This window comes from Piliocolobus tephrosceles, chromosome 18 (genome assembly GCF_002776525.5).
Source record: "Piliocolobus tephrosceles isolate RC106 chromosome 18, ASM277652v3, whole genome shotgun sequence".
Taxonomy (NCBI): domain Eukaryota; kingdom Metazoa; phylum Chordata; class Mammalia; order Primates; family Cercopithecidae; genus Piliocolobus; species Piliocolobus tephrosceles.
The window spans coordinates 54,130,082-54,156,972 of NC_045451.1; the positions used below are offsets into that span (position 1 = coordinate 54,130,082).

Here is a 26,891-nt window from a genome sequence, read left to right on the forward strand (position 1 = left end):
ACATAAAATTCTTGTTTCCTAATCCTTTCAAAAACGCAGAAAGATCTGGAAACATGGCCTGCATTTTGACATGACAATTGTTGGTTACTAAATAGAGATTTTCCCTCTCTAAGCAGGACAGTCATGTTCCGGTATTTTTTTCTTTGTACGAGACCAGCTTTATTGATACATGTTATCAGCCCATTCTTCATAGATTCTTATTTTGGAGATTCTGATTGAATTATACAATAATGAATAAGTCTTGGATTAACAAAAACAGATTTATACAAAAAGAAAGTAATTTTCTAAGATAGTTTTATATTGCTTAAAGAAGAGGGACAGAGAAAGAGAGAAGTAGTCAACACAAATATATTTAGCCAAAGGTATTAGTTAAAATAGGCTGGCTGCTGTAACAGACTGTAAAATTTCAGTGACCTAAGTCTAGTTGAAAATGTATTTATTGCTTGCTTAACAGTAACTGGGTTTCAGGTTGTGGGCATTTGGGATGGAGAAAGGAGGTCTGCTCCCCTCCACACAGTCATTCAGGGACCTAAGTGCCAGAGGCTCTCCCATCTTTCACGTGTGACTTCCAGGATCACCCTAGCCTTAAATCCATGCAATCACTATATGACAATAGGGCACAGAGGATGATTTTTGGGAGATTTTTATGGGCCAGGCCTAGAAGTGGCACACGTCCCTTCCACTGCTAATTACCTGGGAAATAACCTTTAGCAATGTGCCTAGCAAGAAGAATAAATGGTTTCAGTGATAAGCTGGAAGTCTTAACACACCCAGGTTAGGTACTTGAATTTAGAGAATCTTTTTGGAGATTCTCTGAGAACCCTTTTTACCCCACCCACAATGGGTTGCATTGTTCTGACCAATCCAGGTATGTTACAGGGAAGTAGGTCCCTTGGCACAAAGGAGATATAGTAGGCACAGCTCATGAAACACAATACTGTATAGACATGAGAAATGGAATGTAAGGTTCACTAAAAACAAGGGAAGGAAGCTTTCCTTTATCTGAAGAAAGCTTCTAGTACTTTCTGTGATACTAAAGTCTTCTTGATCAGGATCCAGCACTGACACATACAAGGAATCACATACAATTTCAGAATAAAGGGAATTATAATAGGAGTGCCTCTTAGTGGCCTAGGTTTTTAGAACCTAGAAGATCTAGATGTAATTGCCATATGAGTGTCCATTGACTTTTTTTCAATGAAGTTGATTTTTTTATGTGATTTGTGGAAATCAGCTTCAGTATTGATGTAGATGAGTACCCTAGAGTCTTGGTGACACAGAAAACACATTCCGCCAAGTCCAAGTGCCTGAGATGGGGTAAGAACCCACAGTTCCTATGACCTGGGGTTTGGCTTTTAGGATTGGGAACTTCAAGGGTTGACGATTTAGTTTCTTCTGTCATTACCCCTCCACTTTGCATTTTGAACTGCCTGTACTTGCACACATATACCACACTCTTTCACACTTTTTTAACATAGTCCATTTCTTTACCTAATTCTGTTTAGCCATCAAGATTCATCGCAAGACATCTTGTCTTGGAGTACCAGGCTTAATCGAGTGTCTCCGCTCTGTGCCCCCACAGCATTCCCTGTCTACCTCTATTTTGAGCTTTTATGTCCACTGCTTGTCCTGACCTTAAGCTCTGTAAGGCACGGATTTGTCATACTTATTTTTTATTTCTAGGACAGTTGGCACCTGGCAACACTCATAGAATGTTAGTTGAACTGCTCTGGTCCCTCTTCCTGAATTTCTAACTTAGTTTGCAACTCTACCTGTGGCTTAATTGAACCAGTACACTTCCGATAACTTCACTGTCATCCTTAGAGATCTCTGATGTCTTCAGGAAATGATGATAGCATTCATAAATGCTAGCATTGTTGCATACTTGTTCTGTGTCAGGCACTGTACTACTCTCTTAGTTTGCATGTCCTTTATAATGTTCCTGATGACTCCATGAAGCAGACACTGCTATTAGTCCGGTTTTTAAACCTAGGTCTGGTGACTCGAGAGTTCAAGCTCTCATGCACTGTGATAGAGGTCATATGATAGATATTTTATTTAGTCTCACTGTTGTGTAGCAGGCAGGAGGTGTTACTGGCTTGGACCAGTACAACTAGGCTTATTAGATGACCACTGGTAATATGACTTTAGAAAACATAAGGGTAATCAATTGATTAAGCTTGCAGAATTGGGCACATTTTGACATTAACAAAGTTAAAATCTGAAGAAGCATTCTAAGCAGCCAAGTTATTAAAAAAAATTCTGAGTATACAGTCTGGAGCTAAATCTAAAGTCCAGGCAGGATGCCTAGACAGAAGGATGGGGCACAGGTACAGGAAAGCAACTTGAGAACAAATCAGCTACTTTTCTGAGTCAAGAAATTTCTTCTTGAGCCAGGGAATCTCTGCAGACTTCTGCCAGTCTCAGGAACCAGACCTAATGTGGGCAATCAAGCCCAGCTATCTGACTTTAAGTTGAGAGTGAAGCTGTATAATCTAACCATGGTATATTTGATTGCTTGAAATAATTGCTTTATAAATTTATTCTGCCTTATAAGCAAACTTAACAGATGATGGCTGAATCTGGGCATAACTGTGGAGACCAGTTTCAACACTGTCATTGTTAGCTAAAGCATGCTCTGTTAATGATGTTCCCAAGTTATTCATACATTTTTACTGACCTGCAAACACTATTATATATTAGTTATTGAGAGAATTCTGATTGCAGAAAAGGAAAGTTTCACTAGGGATTGGGTTAGCACATTGTCACTCCCTTTTTGCATGCTATTCTCCAAACACTTGTGGCCAGGGTGCACATTAGTAGGCTGTAAAAGCATGTGTTCTGAACTGGTCAGTGCCCATTCCCTCCCACTTATTAAATACTTTCACTGTGCACATGATTTGCATATGACTTTTCTTTTGTCATTCCTGTGACTTCATGCGAATGACACAGTATTTTATATAAATCATTTTAATATTTAATTTTCCTGGCTAATTACAAATTTTCTGTATTTAGTTTTAGGGAAATGGAAAGTTATTGATATTCTGGTAATAACAGTGATAAAGATTTGAACAAGCATGTATTAGTACTATGCAAAAAAAAAAAAAAACTAACATGCAAAAATGCTATAGGCCAGTGTTCTAGCAGCTACCAAATCCACCAGCTATTTTTTTTCTTCTTCTTCTTTTCGAGACTGAGTCTTGCTCTGTCACCCAGGCTGGAGTGCAGTGGTATAATCTTGGCTCACTGCAATCTCTGCCTCCCAGGTTCAAGCAATTCTCCTGCCTCAGCCTCTTGAGTAGCTGGGATTACAGGTGTGCACCACCACGCCCGGCTAATTTTTGTATTTTTAGTAGAGATGGGGTTTCACCCTGTTGGTCAGGCTGGTCTCGAACTCCTGACCTCTTGATCCACCCTCCTCGGCCTCCCAAAGTGGCTGGGATTACAGGCGTGAGCCGCCACGCCCAGCCTACACATAGACTTCTGCCTCAGCCTCCCATCTGTTTTTATAAGTTTTACTGGAGCATGGCCATGCACCATACCCATTGATGCCCATTTTTTGTGTATTATCTATGACTACTTTTATGCTGCAGCAACAGCAGAGTTGAAACATTGTGACATGGACTATCTGGCCCCAAAAGCCTAATATATTAATATTTACTATCTAGACCCTACAGGAAAAGATTGTTGAACCTTGTTATAGATGTATTTAATCAATGGAATTCTCATTGGCTTTTTTGTCTAAAAGTTGAATACTATTAAGGTTAGCATGGGAAGTTTATGTAATCTGCTCAAGGTCACACAGTCAAAATATGATGGATCCAGGATTTGAATCAAGGATTTTAAAAAATCAAATAGTTGACTCCCTTTGCAGTATTTACTATATGTGTACATTTATCCTAAAACAAAGAATATTCTCGAGGACATTTCAAAATGATGTGTCATAAACTAGGGGCGGATTTTCATGCTCTGCCACCATATTCTCAACCAAATGTTGTCATCTTTTTATTACCTATTTTTATGTTTTCTCTGAGATGAATTAATAGGTCATGCTGAGATAGAGTGGCTTTGATCTCTATCCAAGTGGTCACGTTTTTTGTTTTTTCCAAGAAGAAATTGGAGCTCGAGGTGAAAACATGGAACCCAACATGCATTTAGATGGCTGTACTTTTGTCTCCCAAGACAGACAGTGGCTTGGAAAGGTTAAGAAATGTGTTTCTCTTTATAGGAATATAACTGGATTGCATCAAAACAATGGGAAATTATTTCATATTTCAAGTGCTCCATCTTTCTGAAGCCCTGTTCCTCCGCATATCTGCATCCTCCCTTCTTCCAGCAGTACTTCCTTCATAGTTTCTTACACCTTCACTTTCCATATTTTTTGTAACAGTTTAGATATTATATTCAGCTTTAATTTTAATTTTTTTATTATTATTTTGTTGAGACAGAGTTTCATTGTTGTTGCCCAGGCCAGAGTGCAATGGCACGATCTTCACTCACTGCAACCTCTGCCTCCCAGCTTCTAGCGAGTCTGCTGCTTCAGCCTCCTGAGTAGCTGGGACTACAGGCACCTAATTTTTGTATTTTTAGTAGAGACAGGGTTTCACCATGTTGGCCAGGCTGGTCTCCAACTCCTGACCTCAAGTGATCCACCCGCCTCAGCCTCCCAAAGAGCTGGGATTACAGGCGTGAGCCGCCACGCTTGGCCAAGCTTTCATTGTTTTTAAATGTGTCCTGTTAAAAGACATTAGACTAAAGGCTCTATGATGTAACTGAGTCTGTTTCCCAAGAGAGACTCCTCTTATGAAAGAATTTGTGGAATCAAATCTGATTGAAGTGTGTATATGCCACATGTTCCTAAAAGAATAAGCCATAATTTTACAACAGGAAATAAGTTGTGATAGGATTTCAACAGTCGCAGTTTCTAAAATAGAAGTGTAATTTTACATCAAAGAGTGAACCTGTAGCTCATTCATAATTCTGAAAACAGGTAGCATTTTAAAGGAAACTGTGACATGTCAGCATTAACAGTAAGCCACAGGGGCAGAAACAATGACTGTTCCCTTTTAGTGGGGACTCAGTCCTCTCCCTTGTGGGAAGTAGAAAACTGGCTACCAGTAAGATTAAAATGTATGTGAAGAGAGAGAACAGAGATCCTTCATCTGTACACTGAAAGTTCCCAAGTTATTTTATTTCTATTAGGTTTATGGTTCAATCCAGAAAAAGCTTTTAGCAAATCTTTTGTTGCGGGGGGGAGGGGGAGGGGCTTTAATAATCTATAGAATCTACTGCGTTTTCCACATCATTTGACCTGTGAAGATAGTTACCGTCATAACAATATTTCACTGGGGAAGAAAATCAGGTTGTAATGTAATTTACATAAAGCTTGCACGGGTATATTTGACTTACTTGTCAGCAGTTGTATGGTAATATGTTGACACCTTATCACTATTTTATTCAATTATTTTAATGCCAGGAGCTGTAGAGGGTGAGATAATGATGTTTTTCTCTCCCACCTTCCATTTCTTTTTGTGTCTGAAGTTTCTTGCCTGTGCCACAGTCAGCTTTTTTCTGGATACTTTTTTTTTTCCTTCAGGATTTTATCCATTTACTTCCATGTGAGTATTTTAATTTCTCTCAGTCACTCAGTCTTGAAACATTTTTAATGTTTACCTTATCTATATGGGGATTTTAAAGCCATTTGCCTTTGCAACTATAAAAGGAAAATGTTCCACTTGTACCAGCCCATGCCTAAGAGATAGCAACACTGTTATGTTTCATCACTGGTTCTAACCAGTGGAGGTTGATAAAGGCCCATGAACTTTGAGTGTCCACCCCTCTCCTCCATGTATCAGACTCTTACTTGACCTAAGTGAGGACTCCTTCCTGCCTAAACAACAGTTAGTCGTATTTTAACCAACTGTGCACAGACCAAAGAACTCATTCTGTTCTATGCAGAGTGCTGGCGCCCAGTGCCTGATGAGCAGAACCATCTTGAACTCCCCCTCCCAGCACTTCAAACCCCAGATGTTTTCCTCGTCAGTAAACTCTTTGGTGCATTTCTTCACTGGCAAGTGACAAAAAGATGCAGCTTTTTGATTATTTATTTTGCTTGCCCTGGTGGGCTCTGTGTTATCCTTTGACATGCTTAAGTGAGTCTGTGACCCTTGGTCAAATCATTAACCTCCTGAGCTACAGTAATCAATAGAGTGGGAACAATAACACCCACTTAGAAGGGTTTTTGTTTGTATTATATGCAATACCACATGAGAAGGCACCTAACGGAATTCCTGACAGATGATGAGGACCACATAAAGGTTGCTTGCTTGTTTGCTTGCTCTCAGACCTGAAAATGACATCTGGCACCCAGTAGGCATTCCATATATACTGGTGGGATGGTAAATGAGTGTTTGCATTACTGCCTGAAATGGGCTAACTGTATAATTCTATAGATTCTACATGCAGTGTAGTTTTTGGAAATATTTGCCTGGGATTCTAGGATTTCAGTTGATACTGATGCAGCGTTTTATTTTATTGTAGCATAACCAAATGCTCTGAGTTAAACGTGTTGTATCATTTTCCAAACTAATTATAAATCATTGCGAGTCATGCTAACTTCTAACTGCCCCAGAACTGTGTCACCTTTAAGACATTTTAAATCATAGACCAAAAAAATTTTAAGTTACTTGCAATGTTAATATTATCAGAACCCAAATTCTATGCCTACTTTTAATTATGATTGCCAATTAACACACATTCCAAACATTAAAATGAATTAAAAAAGAGATTTTTCTTGGCCTTCATTTGAAAGTTAAATTTCTTTGGGAAGTTAACATTGTAAAGGTTGGCAATCATAAGAGAATTTTCAGACCCACTCTTTGTCTAGAGTTTTAGGAACCAAATAAAGATGTCTTTTTGGATTGTTTATAATCTTCAGGAGTAAGGCCATGAACCCAATGACATTGAGAAGATTTTTGGTCTTTGTGAGTCTCCTTATAATTCTCATCCTACATGTTGTCATTTGTGTGTTTATGTATATCATTATGGGATTGTAAAGATGTATAATTAGGGAGGGTTTTTTATCAAAAGGTCTAAAATTAGACTGTCAGGTCAGGACTTTTGCCATACAACACAGATAGACGTCAACAGAAGAGCCCATCCCTGTGACCAGAGGACACTTCCACATGCTCCCTGCCATCATCAGATTTTTATATCCCATATTTGCATAGATAAGGAGAAGCCATCACAGAGATACTCTAAGCCGTATATTTTAACCTAGTGTCTAACTTCCTCTAAACCAGTGATTTTCTGCATCTTTTTGGACACCATCACCGTGGAGGAATTTAACAGGTTTCCGTCATTATGGGGTAGATTCACCATGGCAATGATTCTCAGCAGTGGGACCAGGGGGTCTTTCTCTCCCTTCACATCATAAATTATGACTATAGTGTGTAATGTGATCCAAGTCACATTTCTTGAATTAGCTGCTCCTTTGATATCTGGCATAAATATCATCACTGAGATTATATTCAACACTCTTTTTTTAGTGAGCATTTTCTGTGAGCCTGACACATTGATAGTCCAAAGGTCTGAGCAAGACCACAGAAGCTTTAAGACTCTTCCTGCTCTCTGGTTCTTAAGACAGTAGGAAAAAGCTATCAAAAGAAAGATAAAGAACTGTAAATTATTTGCTATTTTGTATGTTATATACGCATTCATGAATGAAGCAGGTTAGGAGGATATCCTTTCCTTGTCCAGAGGGGACAGCTGCTCTCAGCGGTAGCAAATTGTTGTCAGAATGTAAGATCTCTTTTGCCAGATCTTGTTATTCTCAGGTGAGATACCCCTATGTCTAAATGTTGGTGACCTATTTGAATATGTTTAAAATTCTACTAGCTAATCAAAATGCAATTTTATTTGCAACCTCTGGATACACTGGGAGTTATAGAAGAAGTCAGAGTAGAGTGGCTCTTCCCAGATAGGGAGTAGCATGAGTAAAGCCCACATGCCTCTTTTATCTCCAGTTATAATGAAAGAAATTCCGCTCTATTCTTATATTTGTCACCCTGAAGCTATTATGTAATATATCCAGGACCATCAAAGAATATGTTGCCAGGTAAAAGACAGTACTTAAATGTAAGAGTCAATTACCTATTTTTGTGTAATTTAGACTTCCAATAAAACATTTTTCGCCCTTAGGGTAAAAACATTAATTAACTGTCATCAATATACTTGCCATCTATTTTCCCCTGTTTTAGGGACAGCTTTGGTAATTGAATAAGAGCACATACTTACAGTTCACCCCACTCTATTGTGCTTGGTAGTTACAAATTTCTCTGAATAAATCCCTCTTTTTTTTTTTTTTTTTCTTTTTTTTTTCCTCCTTTTAGACAGTCTCTATCTGTCACCCGGGCTGGAGTTCAGTGGTGCAATCTTGGCTCACTGCAACTTCCGCCTCCCTCCGTGTTCAAGCGTTTCTCCTGCCTCAGCCTCCCAAGTAGCTGGGACTACAGGCACCCACCACCACGTCCGGCTGATTTGTGTATATTTTAGTAGAGATGGGGTTTCACCACATTGGCCAGGCTGGTCTCGAACTCCTGACCTTATGATCCTCCTGCCTTGGCCTCCCAAAGTGCTATGGAATAAATCCCTCTTTTTATCATGTATAACATTAAGGATAACATTTCAAGGGCTTTCACATCTGTTACATCATTGAGGGACTTTTCTGAGATATTCTGTAAATAACTCAAATTCTATAAAATTGAAAATGGAGCACATTTATGCAAGATCAAGGTGTTTTTTCTCAAGTTTTGTATGGATGATTTGAAATACTCCATCCTGACAAGAGAAAGCAGCATTCTGATGCCTTTGCTCCTGCTATGGACTCTTCCAAAGTGGTGCTTTGTCGCCAGCCCATAGATGGTTCAGAGCTAAAGCCAGTTTCCCCCTGAACATTTTATAGTTTGTAATACACCAAATATACATCCCACTCTGGCGGGTTCAGAGTCTCTGTACCTACCTCACTTTCCACATCACATTGCACACACCTAAGAGGAGGAGTTTTTCCATCAGGGTATGTGAATGCCGTCACCTGTCAGCTGAAGTTCTTGATAAGGAGACATTCAGGGAGAGTGTTGCCAGGATCCGAGTGTCCCAATTAGCATAGAGATAAATTTTAAATCAGGTGCTATGAAGTCAGACACTCATGGTTTTGATTCTCATTTTAGTCTTATACTAGCTGTGTGACCTTGAGCAAGTTACTCAACCTGTTTCTTCATCTAAAAAGATGATAATAAAACATTCTTCATGGGTTTGTTAAACAGCATTGATAGTGAGAAAACACTTATCAAGAGCCTGGTTTAGTACCTGGCCCATAGTGAGTATGAAGGTTACTGACCTTTTCCTTCCTTTTGTCTCCTTGTTATTGTAAGCATTCTTCACATTCCTGTCCCTCAAAACTCATTTATCTAGTTCCTTACCTTTAAATCCAACCTTGTAACTCAGTCTTGATTTACTCATAGATGACTGTGAAGAGAGCCAGGCTTTGGAATCTAATGCGCTTGGAATCAGAATCTATTTCTTAATAGATCTGGGACCATATGTGACTGACTTGGGGTATTTGAAACTTAGTTTTCTCGTCTCTTAAGTGGAGATAATAAAACTTAATATCACATGTACTAAGGATGAAATGAGTGAACATATATAAGACACCTAGACCATTGCCAAAACATGGTAAATGTTCAACTGTCGAATAAATCAAAGTCTCCATAGAGATAACTGCAAAAGGTTTTAAAAGCTAGTTTCAGACAGAGATGAAGGCTAAACTAAGAATAAAGTATAAGTAAATCTATGCTTTCTGCAAATGTCAGTTTTGAAATGGGAGAATGTTGGGTAAGCTGGGGATACGACATTTTATATCACCAGAATTCAGAGGTTTGAAAACTACCAAGTAGTTACCCAAACCTAAAATGTGGATGTATTTCTACATTGTAGTCTGTTTCTTTATACATTCCTGTCCAACTGTCTGATGCCTGAGCTAAAAATAGTTCTGAGGGCCCAACCTATGGCCAGAGCATCCTTCTTTACAAGTTGTACTTTGCCTCTCTGAAAGTGGACAGACTGTTTTTCCAGGACATTCCCACAAGGCAGAATTGGAAGAAAATCCACGCTCTCTCTGGCCTAACACCTCTAAACCAGAGGTCAGCAAACTTTGCCTCAGTGGGGCCAGATAGTAAATAATTTAGGTTTTGTAGGCCACATATATTCCTTGTAGCACATTTTTCTTTGTCATTTTTATTTTAAGTAACTTTTTAAAAACGTAAAAGCTAGTCTTAGAGAAAAATAGGCCATAGGTCACACTGGGCCTGGAGATCATAGTTTTCTGACCTCTGCTCTAGACTTCAGAAGGGAGAGAGGGAGGAAAGAGGGTGGCTTGAAACCTTGATGAACTAATGCCTTCCTTTAGGGAAAAGGAAAAATAACCACCCTCATTTTAAAAAAATATTAAAGACAGTAAGTTAGCCCCTTTACTTGTATGGTACAACTATATTGTCTAGTTGGTTTCTTAGTTGTTTTATAGTGAGACCTTATCACACTGCTGTTTTTCATTGGAAACTGATGAGGAACACTGTAAAGCAGATGGAGCACAGACTGTAGAAATGAAAAGCACAGAAGAAAGAGCTGTGTGAAAGAAATATTTAATCATAACATGAAAAACTCATAGTGGCAACTTTTCCATTATGTTAAATTTTCCTCATTTCTCTGTGTTCTGAGTATGTGTTTAAAAAGCAAGGTTGTAATTTTCTATCTCTGTGCCCATCTCCCATCGGTTTTTGATTTTGTCTTTTTGCAGGACTACGACTTGAGCCAGCTGCAGCAGCCTGACACTGTGGAGCCTGATGCCATCAAGCCTGTGGGAATCCGACGAATGGATGAAAGACCCATCCATGCCGAGCCCCAGTATCCAGTCCGATCGGCAGCCCCACACCCTGGAGACATCGGGGACTTCATTAATGAGGTACAGAGAGAGACTCGTTTTCTCTATAAGAGTTTTCATTTCATACTAATAGTTAGATCTGTGTAGGCCACAGATTGCTTGGAATACAGCTATATAGTTCGCTAAAACATACTTTTGTTTCTGAAGTTTATCTTCGTGTAAAAGCAAATGTGACTTCGTTGACAAATAACAAATGTAATTGCTTTGATCAATCACAAAGAGATCTATCAATTAAGATTCTGCATTTGTAAAATGACATACATCATATGTTATCAGAATTAGTCACACTGTCTCCAAGGATTTTTTTCCCCTTGATTACAAGTAATAAAGAGACTAACAATATTATAATGCATTCTGATTTCATTTGTTAGCATTAATAAATATAACAGTAGTTCACTTTAATTTTCCTCACACTGTAACCTTTGAATCCTACAAATCATGAGAATTCAGTGCCTGCCCAATGACTCCATCAAAAGAGATTAGTTGGAAGAGCTAAATTAAATATTATGTAAGTGATTTAAATACTTGTCTAGTCGAGGAGTTTTAAGAGCTTCTGTAAAAGAAAGCTACTTCTCTGTTGCATATAACAGATATGATTTTCACTGTCAAAATTATTGTGACATTCTTTTATTACTGACCAAGAGTTCTGTTACATTTAATATTTAAGTTTTGAAGTTCAATGATTTATGCTGCATCTTCTGATCATGTCTGTAGTCTTACTATAATTCTTTTGAATTTGTATTGTGAATATAAGAGAACAATACATATCGATGTTGATTGTGAATATGTGGCAGAACTCCTGTTTTCTGGTCGTATCATTGGTGTCTCCAAGATCAGAATAGGTCTCAGTGCGTTACAAAGTGGAACGCATCTGTTGTATACGGCCTTCAGTCATAGGCTGATAAGACTCTTGTATCCTGGGCTTCCTCAAAATTCATATAATATTAAACATAATCTACATTCGATTTTTAGATATACTTATTGCTTGTAGAAAAGTTTTAAAACAAAATTGGAATAGTTGCCTGTCTCTATAACTATCCATTACTTTCTATTCCTAAGATATATGCTGCCTTCTGAACATACGTATTCATTTCTGCTAGATAGGTAATAAGGTTAATTTGTAGTTGACATGATTTAAAAACACATAGAAAGCAAAAGCAACAGAATGCCAGTAACTCCCTCTATCCACAGAAATATGTCCTGACTTTGCCAGCTCTTAGTTATATATAGATCCAGTTAGGATAATTTGCAGAAATGTATACATATATGCCTAGATCTTTTAGAAAAATGTAAGAGTGCCTAATGATTTTATTTCTCATTTTGTGTTTGTCATCGTAAGAAATTGTTGAGTTAACTCTGATTGTTGTCAATTCGAGATATAGTGAATCTTTTGACTGTAGGTTTAGGAACTGGACTTAAAAATTTTTTTTTTAATTTTTATTTTTGTAAAGACAGGGTCTCACCAGCCTGTTTCCCAGGCTGGTCTTGAACTCCTGGGCTCAAATGATCCCCCTGCCTCAGACTTCCAGTGTGCTGGGATGACAGGCATAAGCCACTGTGCCCAGCTGGAACCATACTTTTTTGAAGCCAGAATTCTGCCTTAAGTATAATTTAACAAGTCCTTACCAAATATTTCTGCCTGTCCCTGAAGTATCAGTATTCTGTGTGATTTCTTTCCATCCCTGATGCTCTTCTTTTCTCAGTGCTAAAGATCAAACAGTAAGGTTTATTTATAAGGCTGTTCCTCATCTGATTCCTACCTTCTTCTACCCCTCACTTCTCCACTTTTCCCTTCTGTGCTGCAGCCCCACTGAACTATTTGCAGTTCCTCAAAAGCATCACACTTTGGAATATACTGTAACTTCAGCAAAGCCCTTACCTGCTTGGCCATCTGCAGGACTCCCACTTCGCCTTCAGGATTCAGCTTGAAACATTTCTCTGTGAGGCTTTCCTTGATGCCTCTGGGAAGGGGTAACAAGCTGCCCCTCAGGTCATAGCCCTCACCAGCTGGAGTGTAACTGTCAGTATTTATTTCTCCCACTCAGCATGTGAGTTCTCTCCAGGACAAGCACTGTTCTTATTCATGTTTTCATAACTGAAACATCTAGTATGTTACCTACCTCTTAGATTATTGTCATTTTCAGGCATTTGAGTATGCACTCTGGCTAATGTGTAGGGCATGATGCTATAGGCACCACCCACTTTTCATCTGATTGAGATTCAACAGATACTGAGTCTGGAGCCTTCCGTCCTACTTGTCAGATTCCATTCAAATTCTGAGTTTATGTTTAAGTGTGTACTTTCTGTGTGTGTTTGTGTTTGTCTATGTCTATGGTCATTGATTTTTTTGTTGTTCTTTGTTTTAACAGTGACTATCTATTTCTATCTATTGACTTCTTCAATAGATAGAAAAGAGCATCTAGTCAATAAGTTTCACTTACCCAACCCTTCTCAGCCACAGTAGAAGGAGTTATAATGGGAATTTCCATTTGGAATTTTCTTTCTCCTGAACAGTGCTCAGGTACACAGTTTGTTATGGCTGGAGACCATTAACGAACAGGTGTGATTACTTATATGAAAAACGTTGTTCCAAGCAACTGACTGCAAATTGACATCCAGATTACAATCTCTTCATAATTTGAAGATTGTCTGCATATGTGAAAAATGGCTCATTGTGAAAGCATCTTGAGCTCAGTGTAAGATCATCCATTCAGCAAATCACTATCAAATGTCTGTGTGTGTAACATAACTGTGCAAGTAATATATAGATAAAAGCATAAATTAGACATCAATTCTCCTTGTGTGTATACCCTGCTTTGTTGCTAGCACAATATTTGTGCAATGCAAACGTGCCAGCATCCGAAGCCTTATTTTCCACGCATAGGAGGCCAATTCTGTCCGGCTCTTACTGGCTTTCCAACTTCATCTCAAGGCCCTCACCACCCAGAATCTTGCAGGCTGTCTACAGAGAACTTTACTTGTCATTCACGATCTCAGCTTACAGTTTCATGCTGGTGTCCATCTGATGTTCTTCCTGTCTAGAATTCCCTTCCCCATTTTTCTAGCGTTGGGGGAACTTCATTAAGTATTTACCAACCCAGGAAAGGTCAGGCATACAGAATATGGGTTAGGCACCATCCACTGGCATCCCATGGTATCCAGAACTCACCTCCCTCAGATCACGGATCCCATGGTTCCATCCTGCCTCCCGCCGAGCCCTTCTGTGTTCCAGGGGAGGGGAGACGGGCTTCTCCCTGGAGGGGCAGTATGGGGCACAATGATTTGGTGAACAAGTGAATGGATGAAAGGATCCAATTTGGAAATCATTCCGAAAATGGCAACTAAATCCGAGAGAGAGAGAGAGAGAGAGAGAGAGAGTGTGTGTGTGTGTGTGTGTGTGTGTGTGTGTGTGTGTGTGTGTGTGTTTTAAGAGACAGGGTCTCTCTCTGTTGCCCAGGCTGGAGTGCAGTGGCACAGTCATAACAAACTGCAGCCTCAACCTCCTGGGCTCAAGCCATCCTCCATCCTCAACCTCCCAAAGCGCTGTGATTACAGGTATGAGCCACACCTGGCCCAAATCCATGAATTTGAATGTGATTACAAGATAGAGAAATGTGGAGGAGAGGAGGAACCAAATATATTCACCTAGAAATGCCCCTAGAGTTGGAGACAGAAAATCTAAGGAGGTAAGGTATAATAGAAAACAATCAAAACGATAGTTTTAAGGAGATGATGGTCAGTTCTGTGGGACTTTTAAGGGAGATGAAAGTCTAATGTAAGTCAGAAGGCCTAAGCCAGTAATAACTCTCCAAAATACCATCTAGACTCTTTCATCCAAGATACATGTTAAGACTTGTTCAGTGTCTTCATTTACTGTACAGACAAAAATGAATACTTGTAGAGTTTTAAAACAGTTGAAAGCACCTAGAAAGAACTCAAGCACATTTTATAAAAATATTTAAAAGGCACACAAATGTATTTATCTGCAGGTCTTATTTGATTTAGCAGAGCACCAAATGTTCCAAAGGAAGAATAATATAGTGATGATTATAATTGGAGTGCTTTTATAGATGTAAGGAATAAGAAAGCTCATGAGAACATTTTCTAGTTTATTTAAATAAGGAATGAATGTTGCCTTGAATCTCAAAAATGATAACTTATTTCCAGTGTGGTAGGCAGAGTAAAATAAGTCATATGTTTTTGAATTTCCACTGCAGAATTTAATTCTGTTGTGAGTTTTTAAACATGACCTTCAAAGAGTGAAAAGTTCAAACAGATTCAGTTAATCTCAGCCCAAAAGTTAGATATTAACATGCCTCCAATAATTTTACTAATACCAATCCTGTGTATGTCTTTGTAAAAAGAAATACACTTCTTTATATATATGTGTATTTTTCTGTTCTCACGCTGCTATGAAAAACTGCCAAGCCTGGTAATTTACAAAGGAAAGAGGTTTAATCAACTCACATTTCCACAGGGCTGGGAAAGCCTCAGGAAACTTAACAATCTTGCCAGAAGGGAAAGCAGACACATACTTCCTCACATGGCGGCAGGATAGAGAAGTGCCCAGCAAAGGGAGAAAAGCCCCTTATAAAACCATCAGATCTCATGAGAAGGCACTATCGTGAGAGCGGCAGCATGGGGGTAACCGCCCCCGTGATTCAGTTACCTCCCACTGGGTCCCTCTCAAAACATATGGGGATTATGGGAACTAGGGAACTCTTACATGTAGGGATTATGGGAACTAGGGAAGATAAGATTTGGGTGGGGATAAAGTCAAACACCATCATTGTGTGTGCACACATGCACATATACACATATATACATATAAAAATGTTTATTATGTGTGTATATATGTGTTCAATAGTATATGAAGTTTATTTCTCTACTCAAAAGTATAAAAATCAAGTGAATAATTCTGTTACAAGACCACCTTTTTGTTAATATTGTTTAAAACTTTTGGAAGCTTCTTACAACTTACTTGAAATGCGGTGATTCACATCTGTAATCCCAGCACTCTGGGAGGCTGAGGCAGGCGGATCACAAGGTCAGGAGATTGAGACCATTCTGGCTAACACAGTGAAACCCCGTCTGTACTAAAAAAAAAATGAAAAAAAAAAAAAAATTAGCCGGCATGGTGGTGCCTGTAGTCCCAGCTATAGGGAGGCTGAGGTAGGAGAATGGCGTGAACCTCGGAGGCGGAACATGCAGTGAGCCGAAATCGTGCCACTGCACTCCAGCCTGGGTGACAGAGCGAGACTCCAACTCAAAAAAAAAAAAAAAAAAAAGCTTGTCTTTTTCTCCTATTAATTTAATTTGATTTCTCTTTTTTAAAATATCTCATTCTGGTCTTATAGAAGTTGGACATTTGTGTAAGTTCAAATCTAGCCATCTCACCTAACAGCTCTGTTACCTTGTACAAGGTCGAGATCCTTTTTTTTAACCTTTTCAGTTTTCTTATTTGTAAAATGGGAATAGTAATAGAACCTCCTTTTAAGACTGCAGTGAGAAGTAAATGAGATTATCTTTGTAATGTGCTTGGTATACTGCTTGTCACATAGTAAAAATATATTATTGATGTCATATTAGTAACTATTACAGGTAAATTACCTTTTAGGAGTAAAAGACTTTCTACTGTTCTCTAATTGTAAGAAAACAATTAAAAATCCACTTCTTCTGCATCAAAAATTACTTTAAGTAAAATGAAATTCCCAGAAAGAGGGGTAGTAATGTTGGCCTTGATATATTCAGTTATACTGTAATGTAAACATGGTGTACTTTTATATCCACATATGTCTTAAATCTAGATTCTAGCTTTTTCTGAAAGGAGTGGATATAAATATGAAGAGGATGCTGAGCAGGAAAAACTATGCCCAGGACAACAATGAATAGTTACCTTATAGAATACCTGTGGAATGTCAGGCAATGTGTTGGACAGCGAGATGTGAATATAAAACAGCCTCTGTAGAAAGGGATGTCACAATCTACTGTTTTCCAAACAAGATGATATAAGTAGATGAGGCTGGGCACAGTAGCTCACACCTGTAATCCCAGCACTTTGGGAGGCTGAGGCAGGCAGATCGCTTGAGCCCAGGAGTTTGAGACCCACTTGAACAACAAGACAAAAAACCCTCTCTACAAAAAATGCAAAAATTAGCTGAGCATGTTGGCATGTGTCTGTAGTCCTAGCTACTCAGGAGGCTGAGGTGGGAGGATCACCTGAGCCCAGGAGGGTCAAGGCTGCAGTGAGCCATGATTGTACCACTGCACTACAGTCTGGAGTACAGAGTGAGACCCTGTCTCTAAAAATAAAAAATAAAAAAGTAGAGGGGACCAAAGAGACCACAGAAATGACTCCTAGTCATGGCTGGGGAAAAAAGATCTGTGCAGTAGAAGTGATATTTTTAATGAACTTTTGGATGGATGGATGGATGGATGGATGGATGGATGGATGGATGGATGGATGGATATTAATCAAATAAAAAATATAAGAAGTGTAATTCAAAAAAAATGAATAAACAACATAGAAGTGCACCAGAACATGATGCTTTGGGGTTTGGGGGGATTCCCTTTGGGGGTGCGTAATTCAGTTGTGGTTGCTGGAGCTGAGAGTAGCTGAAACAGAAAAGGTGGGTAAACAGTCTTGGTTCACTGAATGCTTTCTAAAGAGTTTTAAATAATTGTTTTAAAGTGTTCATGCACCAATTAAAAACCATTTTGCCCATTGCTGGGGGAACTCTTTCATTTGGAAGGAGTCAGAGAGAGCAGTCAGAGGTCTTAACTTGCAAGAGTGATATCAAATAATGTTTGAGAGAGAAATCTGTGGTTTGTAGGAAAGAAGCTAGAATAGTGCTGTAGACAGGAAGACCGGTTAGGCAGGCTTTTTGTCTGGTCCAGACAGGATGTATTGATGACCTGCACTAAAGCAGTGGCACTAGGACTGTAGAAGAAAGAATGTAAAGGAAACAGTAAGACCTCTTTTCTTTTACATCCCTCATGTGTTCCTCACTGCATAATGTGGGGTTTTATCCTCATAAAAGCATGTCTCCGCCCATAAAGCCTGGGATCAGAAGTCTATAAATACAAGCTCAGCAAGAATTCAGCCAGAGCCAAGCTCTCTCTGCAGAGAAGAAGCCTCAGTCTTTAGAAAATAGTTCAGCTTTATTCAGAATTCAAGATCTACCTCTCCAGGAAAGGTGGAACAAGAGGATACTTTGCTAAATTTAGTCAAACCTAGAGAAACACAGGCGGTTAGTTTGTAAATTTGGTAACAGTACATCCTGTGAAATAATGTTCACATCCAAGAATAAAGGAATCCCATAAGGGAGAACCAGAAGGTTCTGTTGCCCACTGGATTTCTTCTGTACATTCACTCAGATTTCGTGCCTGTTACTGTCAGTTTCTTAGGACTTCAGTGCAATCTTTTTAGAATTACCAAAATATTACCAAGAGTTTATATAATACCTCGTTCAGAAGAGTCATATTTTATTCTCAGATGAAACTCAGTGCTATCCAAGTGGAAGGGATTTAAAGTACCTAACCTGCATAGAAAGCTGGCTTGCCTAAGAACTCTTGAAAAAGTACAGTGATTTTGCCCTTTTGTAATTATTAAAACATAAGGCAATGTTCCATACTCTAGCATAGCACAGTGGTCTGTCTCTAATGGATTTTATGGCCTTAACCTCTTTAATTAAAAAAAAAAAAAAAAACAGAAATAAAACAGATTTCTAAACTACCAGGATGATCAGAAAGCCAATGCAGGAGCTAAAAAATAAAATAATATTTTTTAGACTCAATAGTGGATAGGGAGTTGATTATCACAAGCATTATATTTATTTTAAGGAATTAAATTAGGTGGCTTAGCCATTTGATGAAGAGTCCTGGGGTCCATGAACACACCAGGGAAGACCAGACCGCTTATTGTATTTATTCCCTGGACGTAGTAAACACAGGCCATCCCTTTTCTTCTCCTCCAAATCCAGACAAACTTGCGGCCTTGCCATTGACTCTTTAGGGCTAATTTGAGTCTTTTTTTTTTTTTTTAAACTTGTCATTCTTTTTTTTTCTATTATTTTTTTTTTTACTATTATACTTCAAGTTCTGAGATACATGTGCAGAATGTGCAGGTTTATTACATAGGTATACACGTGCCATGGTGGTTTGCTGTATCCATCACCCCATCATCTACATTAGGTATTTCTCCTAATGCTATCCCTAATTTGAGTCTTAACCTCTCCATATTTCCAGTTTGGTGTTGACATCATAAGGATTGGGCCAGGGCTCTGTGTGTATTTTCACTTAATAATTAAATTGTGGTAAAGCAGATGACCTGAACAAGGTGATCTTAGCCATTGTCTCTGTTGTCTGTATTATAACGCAGTTGTCATAATGAAAATTTAATATTTGTTTTCAGGGACCCATTCTCCTTATCAGGAATTTCCCTGATTTTTCTTGTTTTTTCTTCAGATCCTTCTTGGGCCTACTTGTATGACCCCAAGTCAGACAATGCTGAACTAAGGGAATCCCTATTGCTTAAATTTGCAGTTGCTAGATTTTGTAAGGAAGAAGAGTGTAGGCTAATATGTGAATATTAACTCCACGAGGGCAGCCATTGGATCTAGCTCATTAATAGCTGTGTCTCTACCAGTAAGCAGAATACATTGCAATAATATTACTAGATAATCAACAAATATGTCTTGAATTGAATTAATAAACACAAACAAAATGAATGAAGGTGCATTCTTTGGCTTTCGTTAGCTAAGGCGCCAATCACTGACCACTCCAAAATATTGCTGCTTATAATAATGAAGGTTTACTTCTTGCTTAAGTTATAAGTCAACTGTAGTCTGTCAGTGACTCAGTTCCTGATCCATATGTCTTCCTGGTTTCAGGATCCAGGCAGATAAACTTCCCATCTGGAGCAGGCCATTGTGGCAGAGGGGGAAAGGAGGATTGGTGGAAGGGTGGAAACACATTAGATAGAGTTCTTGAAGCGGCTACTTTTCACAGCTACTTACACTGCGTTGGCCAGAGCCAGTCAGACAGCCAAGCCTTACAGTGTGGTTGGGAAAGTAAACCCTGACCCCAGAGAGGCACTGTGGGAGGGTGGGTGTGTGTTCTGCGTTTGGAAAAAGGGCAGTGAATCACTGAGGGCAGTAACACAATCTACCACAGAAGGGAGTTACACGTTTTGAGAAATTGTAGGTTGTGGTTCTCAGTCTTAGCAGAATTGCCTTGTAGTTTAGTCTAAAAATAAGATAAAGAAAATCCCATCTAAAATTATTTATGTTGTATGTATCAAAGTATTTTGCTGAAACCTCCTTTATTTTGTTTTACACAGGCTTTTCTGGAGTATAAATAGTATAAAGTGACATGAGGAAAAGTAGCAAAGTACTGCTAAATTTCATGGTTAAGACTGTTAGTAAAGAGGTACCTGAAGATGAGAAAACTGGTCATGTGTACTTTTTTCTCTGATTTTTGATGCTAGTCAGTAGCTACCATTTTGTTTCTTAAAATATATCTTTACTGTTTTTTATTTTTTCAGATCCCAAGGCAGGACATTTTTCTCTCAACTTAAGTTTTTTAAAAATACTAATATTCATTGAGCTCTACATGTGCCCATCACTGTGGTGAGCCGTCGGGTCCCTTTGTTGCATTTGGTCTTTGTAATAGTCTTACAATGATGATTACAGTTGCAGATGAGGTTATGCAGAGGTCCCACAGCTAGTACTGGGGAGAGCTAAGGTGTTATCTCACAGTGTGATCTCTTAACCACTATACCATACTGATTCTGACCTTAATTTTTTTGCTTTTTCCCTGTTTCTCCTCTGTAACCTTGAAAGGATAGATGAACACGTGCTTATAAAAACCCATGTATGCGCTCATAAAATGCATGTGTATTGGCAGGCTTGATCTCTCAAGTAGGACTGCCTGTGACACGTCTTAGATAGGCGAGGCCATATAAGCCAAGTAGCATTTGACACGTAGAATGTGGAAAAAGGGAATGTTTGTTTGGAGACTAATGTTAGTAACGTTAGTATATCTAGGAGTACTAGAATGGAATTGGGGAAAAAAAGTTAGAAAATATACCAAAGGACCTAATACTAAATCCTTAGAAGTTTTGCAGAGCATAGAGACTCTAATTGTATATTACAAAGCATCTGCTTACAAAAGTTACAAATATAGACAGAGAGTAGTTATTTCCTCGTTTCTTTCTTTTTAAAATTCTTTATAAGAACCAGACAAGCATGTTATTTTAGACTGACAGGAGTCCTCCTCTTTTCAATATTTATACCATGTACAGATACTGGATTATGACATTTCTAGGATTTTTTGGAAGTTAGAAGTTACCCTACTTTTTTAAATACCAGTTTACAATTAATCAATCAATTCCACATTTTATATTATGTTAATCTCACAAATTATTTTGTGAGTACCTCCCTTTATGTAGTAATCACATCTGACCTGTCTTCAGTCTTCCTTTGATGTCCTTCCAAAATTAGGTCAAATACAATGCTACTTTCTCGTTGAACTCCTAGCACTTAATGCTGATCTGAATTTTTTTTTTCCCCACAACTTGATGGTTTTTGCTTTGACCTCATAGTTTTGTCACTTGTCATTTGCTTCACACAGTAGTAGCACCTGTTATGCTAGATTGTAAGCCTAGGGAGGGACACGGACCACATGGTACTCATTTGTTTGTCTCTTGTATTTCAGTGAGGTGCTTTTTTAAATTTAATCTAGCAATGCTGCTCTATATATTATGTTATTTAAGATCCTTCCTTCTCTGCCTCAAGCAGGGCCATTCATTTCTGCCACCTGTCCAACGTATTACCCAGTTAACCTCCTCCCTTCATAAGTCTTGGCCTCCCTGAGCTTGACTGCTTAGGGTTGTTTCTTTGCACAGGAAAGATATAAGTTAATTTTTATCTAACTTTCAAATGGTTATATCCCCAGTTTCCATGTGTTGAAAATGTGGTCTGTAAATGGAAATTTACAAACAAGTGTTTGTTTGATCCCATGAATTCATTAGGATCTGCTTGTGGTTTTGTAAATTGTAACCCTCTCTTAATTCTTTCATTCTTTGTGTTTCCAAATTGCAGGGCCTTAAAGCGGCTGACAATGACCCCACAGCTCCACCATATGACTCCCTGTTAGTGTTTGACTATGAAGGCAGTGGCTCCACTGCTGGGTCTTTGAGCTCCCTTAATTCCTCAAGTAGTGGTGGTGAGCAGGACTATGATTACCTGAACGACTGGGGGCCACGGTTCAAGAAACTTGCTGACATGTATGGTGGAGGTGATGACTGAACTTCAGGGTGAACTTGGTTTTTGGACAAGTACAAACAATTTCAACTGATATTCCCAAAAAGCATACAGAAGCTAGGCTTTAACTTTGTAGTCTACTAGCACAGTGCTTGCTGGAGGCTTTGGCATAGGCTGCAAACCAATTTGGGCTCAGAGGGAATATCAGTGATCCATACTGTTTGGAAAAACACTGAGCTCAGTTACACTTGAATTTTACAGTACAGAAGCACTGGGATTTTATGTGCCTTTTTGTACCTTTTTCAGATTGGAATTAGTTTTCTGTTTAAGGCTTTAATGGTACTGATTTCTGAAATGATAAGTAAAAGACAAAATATTTTGTGGTGGGAGCAGTAAGTTAAACCATGATATGCTTCAACATGCCTTTGTTACATTGCATTTGCTTTTATTAAAATACAAAATTAAACAAAAAAAAACTCATGGAGCGATTTTATTACCTTGGGGGATGAGACCATGAGATTGGAAAATGTACATTACTTCTAGTTTTAGACTTTAGTTTTCTTTTTTTCCACTAAAATCTTAAAACTTACTCAGCTGGTTGCAAATAAAGGGAGTTTTCATATCACCAATTTGTAGCAAAATTGAATTTTTTCATAAACTAGAATGTTAGACACATTTTGGTCTTAATCCATGTACACTTTTTTATTTCTGTATTTTTCCACTTCACTGTAAAAATAGTATGTGTACATAATGTTTTATTGGCATAGTCTATGGAGAAGTGCAGAAACTTCAGAACATGTGTATGTATTATTTGGACTATGGATTCAGGTTTTTTGCATGTTTATATCTTTCGTTATGGATAAAGTATTTACAAAACAAAGTGACATTTGATTCAATTGTTGAGCTGTAGTTAGAATACTCAATTTTTAATTTTTTTTAATTTTTTTATTTTTTATTTTCTTTTTGGTTTGGGGAGGGAGAAAAGTTCTTAGCACAAATGTTTTACATAATTTGTACCAAAAAAAAAAAAAAAAAAAAGGAAAGAAAAGAAAGGGGTGGCCTGACACTGCTGGCACTACTAAGTGTGTGGTTTTTTTAAAAAAATGGGAAAAAAAAGCTTTTAAACTGGAGAGACTTCTGACAACAGCTTTGCCTCTGTATTGTGTACCAGAATATAAATGATACACCTCTGACCCCAGCGTTCTGAATAAAATGCTAATTTTGGATCTGGTGACTGGTTTGAACTTTTTCTTTTCTACTTGAGCTGCTTTGAATGTTGCAAAAATCCCAAGTACTGGAGAACAACAGTATAAAAAGTATGTATTTGTTCTTGCACTATTCACCATTGAATCGCGTAGCATGGCAACCATGTACAGTGTGCAGCAGAGAGAATCATTTTGGACCTTGCCATCATCATAGAAGAAAAACATCAAGTGATTCAGGAATAGACCCTACTGGTGGTGATAGAAAAACCACATCCTTTATCTTCAGTGAACTGCAGTGTCAATTCTTAATACAACTCGTGTTTTAATTTGTTTCTGCTCAAGCTAATTGTTATGTTGATTGATAGGCCTTTCCCATTAGAGCCACCACCATAAGGGAAACTTCAGTAAAGTGGGTTATGGTACTGAACCTGGAACCTGCAGTGGACACCTGGAATTCTTGTGCAATTCATTGAAGCCACTGTTTTATGTACTCAGTGAAACACACTTAGATTTGACTGGCTTTTATCCATTGACTTGATCATTTGCTGCAGTTTGATATAGTAATGGTTGCAGAGGACAACAAAAGGAAACAATCGTGCTAAATTTTGTAAAATTGTTTATGTATCTTACTAAGATTCATTCTGAATTTTAAGAGGCAAAGAAATTCTCACTTGTATTTATCTGTTTGTTTCTTAATCATTATCACACCATACAGTCTTACACTGTACACTTTGAAAACACTTACATAATATACCTCCTCTAATTAACTATATTTTTTGCTTCACATAGATAGTGGAATTTACTTTTCTATTGATTCATTTTGTAGGCAATACTTTCTTGTTACTTTTCTAATCATTAAATGCCAGAGCTTGCCTCTGGGATTTTCCGTAATGAAACTTATTAAATTTGCTAACCAGAATAGTCTTTTCTAAAATTGATTCTTAGACTGTGCCTCCATGCTGTTGTACATCCAAATGAAACAACTATATTTTCAGATTCATACATTGTAACACTTAACGTTTACACCATTTAGATAAACACTGTTAAAATTATTTTCTTAACGGTTGATGTACAATTCACAGGCCATATCTAGTGTGTATATATATAAACTTTTAAGTGTTTGTAAAGTTTAATATATACACAATAAATGTAAATGTTAATTTTTGTAGGCATACACAACTGTATTTTCTTTGTAAAAACATTCTTTTTATATATAAAAACACCAGGAAACTAATAAAAAATGGAAACTCCCTGCCATGCTACAGAATTAACTTCTGTTTAGCTGGTTGATCTAGTTTCTAGTCCTTTACACACACATGTCCATAATGATTTTCTTTCGTTTTTATGAAAATGAGATTGTACATTGTATATTATTCTGTAAGTTGCCTTTTTTTCACTAAGAGTGTATCTTGGAAATTTTTCCATATTAGTATATATGTACACCTACCTCATTCTTTTTAACTGCTACATAGTATTCCATAATATGAACATAATAGTTTTATTGAACCATTTCCTAATTAATTTGTTGTTTCCAATTTTTTGCTATTAAAAACAATGCCACAGTAAACGTCCTTGTGCATGTCTCTTTGCATGGGAGTATTTCTCTTAATACTAGTAGAGGCTTGGAGATGGAATTGCTGGATTAAAGAATGTGGAGATAAGTTAGTTAAATATGGCTGAAATTATAAATGTTTTAGCATGCTTAAAAGTGCCTTTTAGCTGAAAGAAGACAAGGCTTTCTAAAAGCCAGCAACTTCCTCCACTGGCAAAAGGATTTTATGCAGCTCAAAATAGTAACCACAAAATGTAAGACAATCTAGCCAGGACCACCTTCTTTTTTCTTGGGAAGTTAGCCTTTGAGTCAGGCCACAATACTAGTTTTAAGTATTCTGTAAAATGACTGTAACCATGTGACATAATAAAACCTTGAAAACTATACATTTATGAACATGGTTTATGGATCCCATCCAGAAACATGTTTTTCTAGGCCATTCCTGGTCATTTGGATCTCTTCTGCAATATTGCTGATAAAAAACATGCATACAGAGTGTTAGTACCCCTATGAAATAGGTTATTTTCCATGATAAAAGTATGTGCAGTTTAAATTTTAGTAAGACACTGCCAGATTTCTCTAAGTAAAAACTATGCCAATTTACACTCCTACCAGCCTGTGTACAAAAATATATTTACACTCATCCTCAACAGTCCTGGACATCACATACACATTTAGAAGTTTTGCCATTATGATACGCAACAAAAGATACCTCATGTTAATAATTAGAGTTTTCTGATTACTAATGAAGGGATTGGAGATTTTTTTCTTACACTTATTAGCCATTTGTGTTTCTTTGAATTACGTATTTTCATTTCCCTGTTATTTGCCTTTTTTTAATTAATTAGGGCTTACATGCATTTTTTCATGATCTTTTGCTAATCCAGTACATTTTCTTACAGAAATTTATAGCAAATTTCATTTTTATGTGGTTTATTCTATGTTTGACTATAGATTTTTGAGAAGATCTTAACTTTAAACTATAAGATTATTATTCTATATTGTTCTCTTACCATTGTTTTGCATTTATCTCTTTAATACACCTAGAAATGATTTTGCATGATGCAGAAATCTAACTTGCTAAAAAATTTATAGATAAAGGTCTGTTTTCCAAACACTACTTGTTAAAAATGTCAATCTAAACCCAACCATGTGGAATGCATTCTTTACCATATACACACTTCTGTCACACACACTTATATCACTTATATCTGTTTTCCAAACACTGCTTGTTAAAAACTTCAATATAAACCCAACCATGTGGAATGCATTCTTTACCATATACACACAACACATACACTTACATCACATATACTTACATCACATATCACATACCTATATCACATATATACTTACAACACATACATATCTTACACTTATATCTCATATTTACATATATCACATACTTATATCACATGTACTTACATATATCACATATACTTACATCACATACACTTACATTAGAGTTGTGCTACAAGCATGTGTTTGTTTCTGAATGTTTTCTGTTCCATTGATCTTTAGATTCGTGCACAACACTCAATTGTTACACTGAATTATCAGTTCTGAACAAGCCACTTACAATTTCTTATGTTCTTTTTTCACATTTGTGCATAAATTGTAGAAATATTTTGTGAAGTTCCATAACAAATTTTATTCAAAATTTGATTGAATTGTGAAAAGCTAACAGTTTCATTTGCTATTCTATCCAATACTATAATATCGTTCTCATTTTTCACATTATATATACTTTCATGGAATTTCACTAAACATCTCCTTTTATTACACTCTAATAATTTTCATTGCTATTATGAGTGGGCTTCTACTTTTCATAGCATTTTTTCTAGTGATACTGCTCTGTTGGAAATTTATCAACT

General features: G+C 37.5%; 1 protein-coding gene across 2 annotated transcripts in view; it reads left to right on the forward strand.

The window, feature by feature from the left end:
- The window catches only part of CDH2 (cadherin 2), a 226,781-nt gene extending 203,295 nt beyond the window's left edge, over positions 1 to 23,486 (forward strand). For both annotated transcript variants that reach the window (XM_023207748.1, XM_023207749.2), the window contains 2 exons: positions 10,853 to 11,017; positions 22,099 to 23,486. In XM_023207748.1, coding sequence (XP_023063516.1) covers positions 10,853 to 11,017; positions 22,099 to 22,305 — 372 coding nt within the window. In that variant the 3' untranslated portion in view covers positions 22,306 to 23,486. The remainder of the gene's footprint in view (positions 1 to 10,852; positions 11,018 to 22,098) is intronic.
- The last annotated feature ends 3,405 nt before the right edge of the window (positions 23,487 to 26,891 follow it).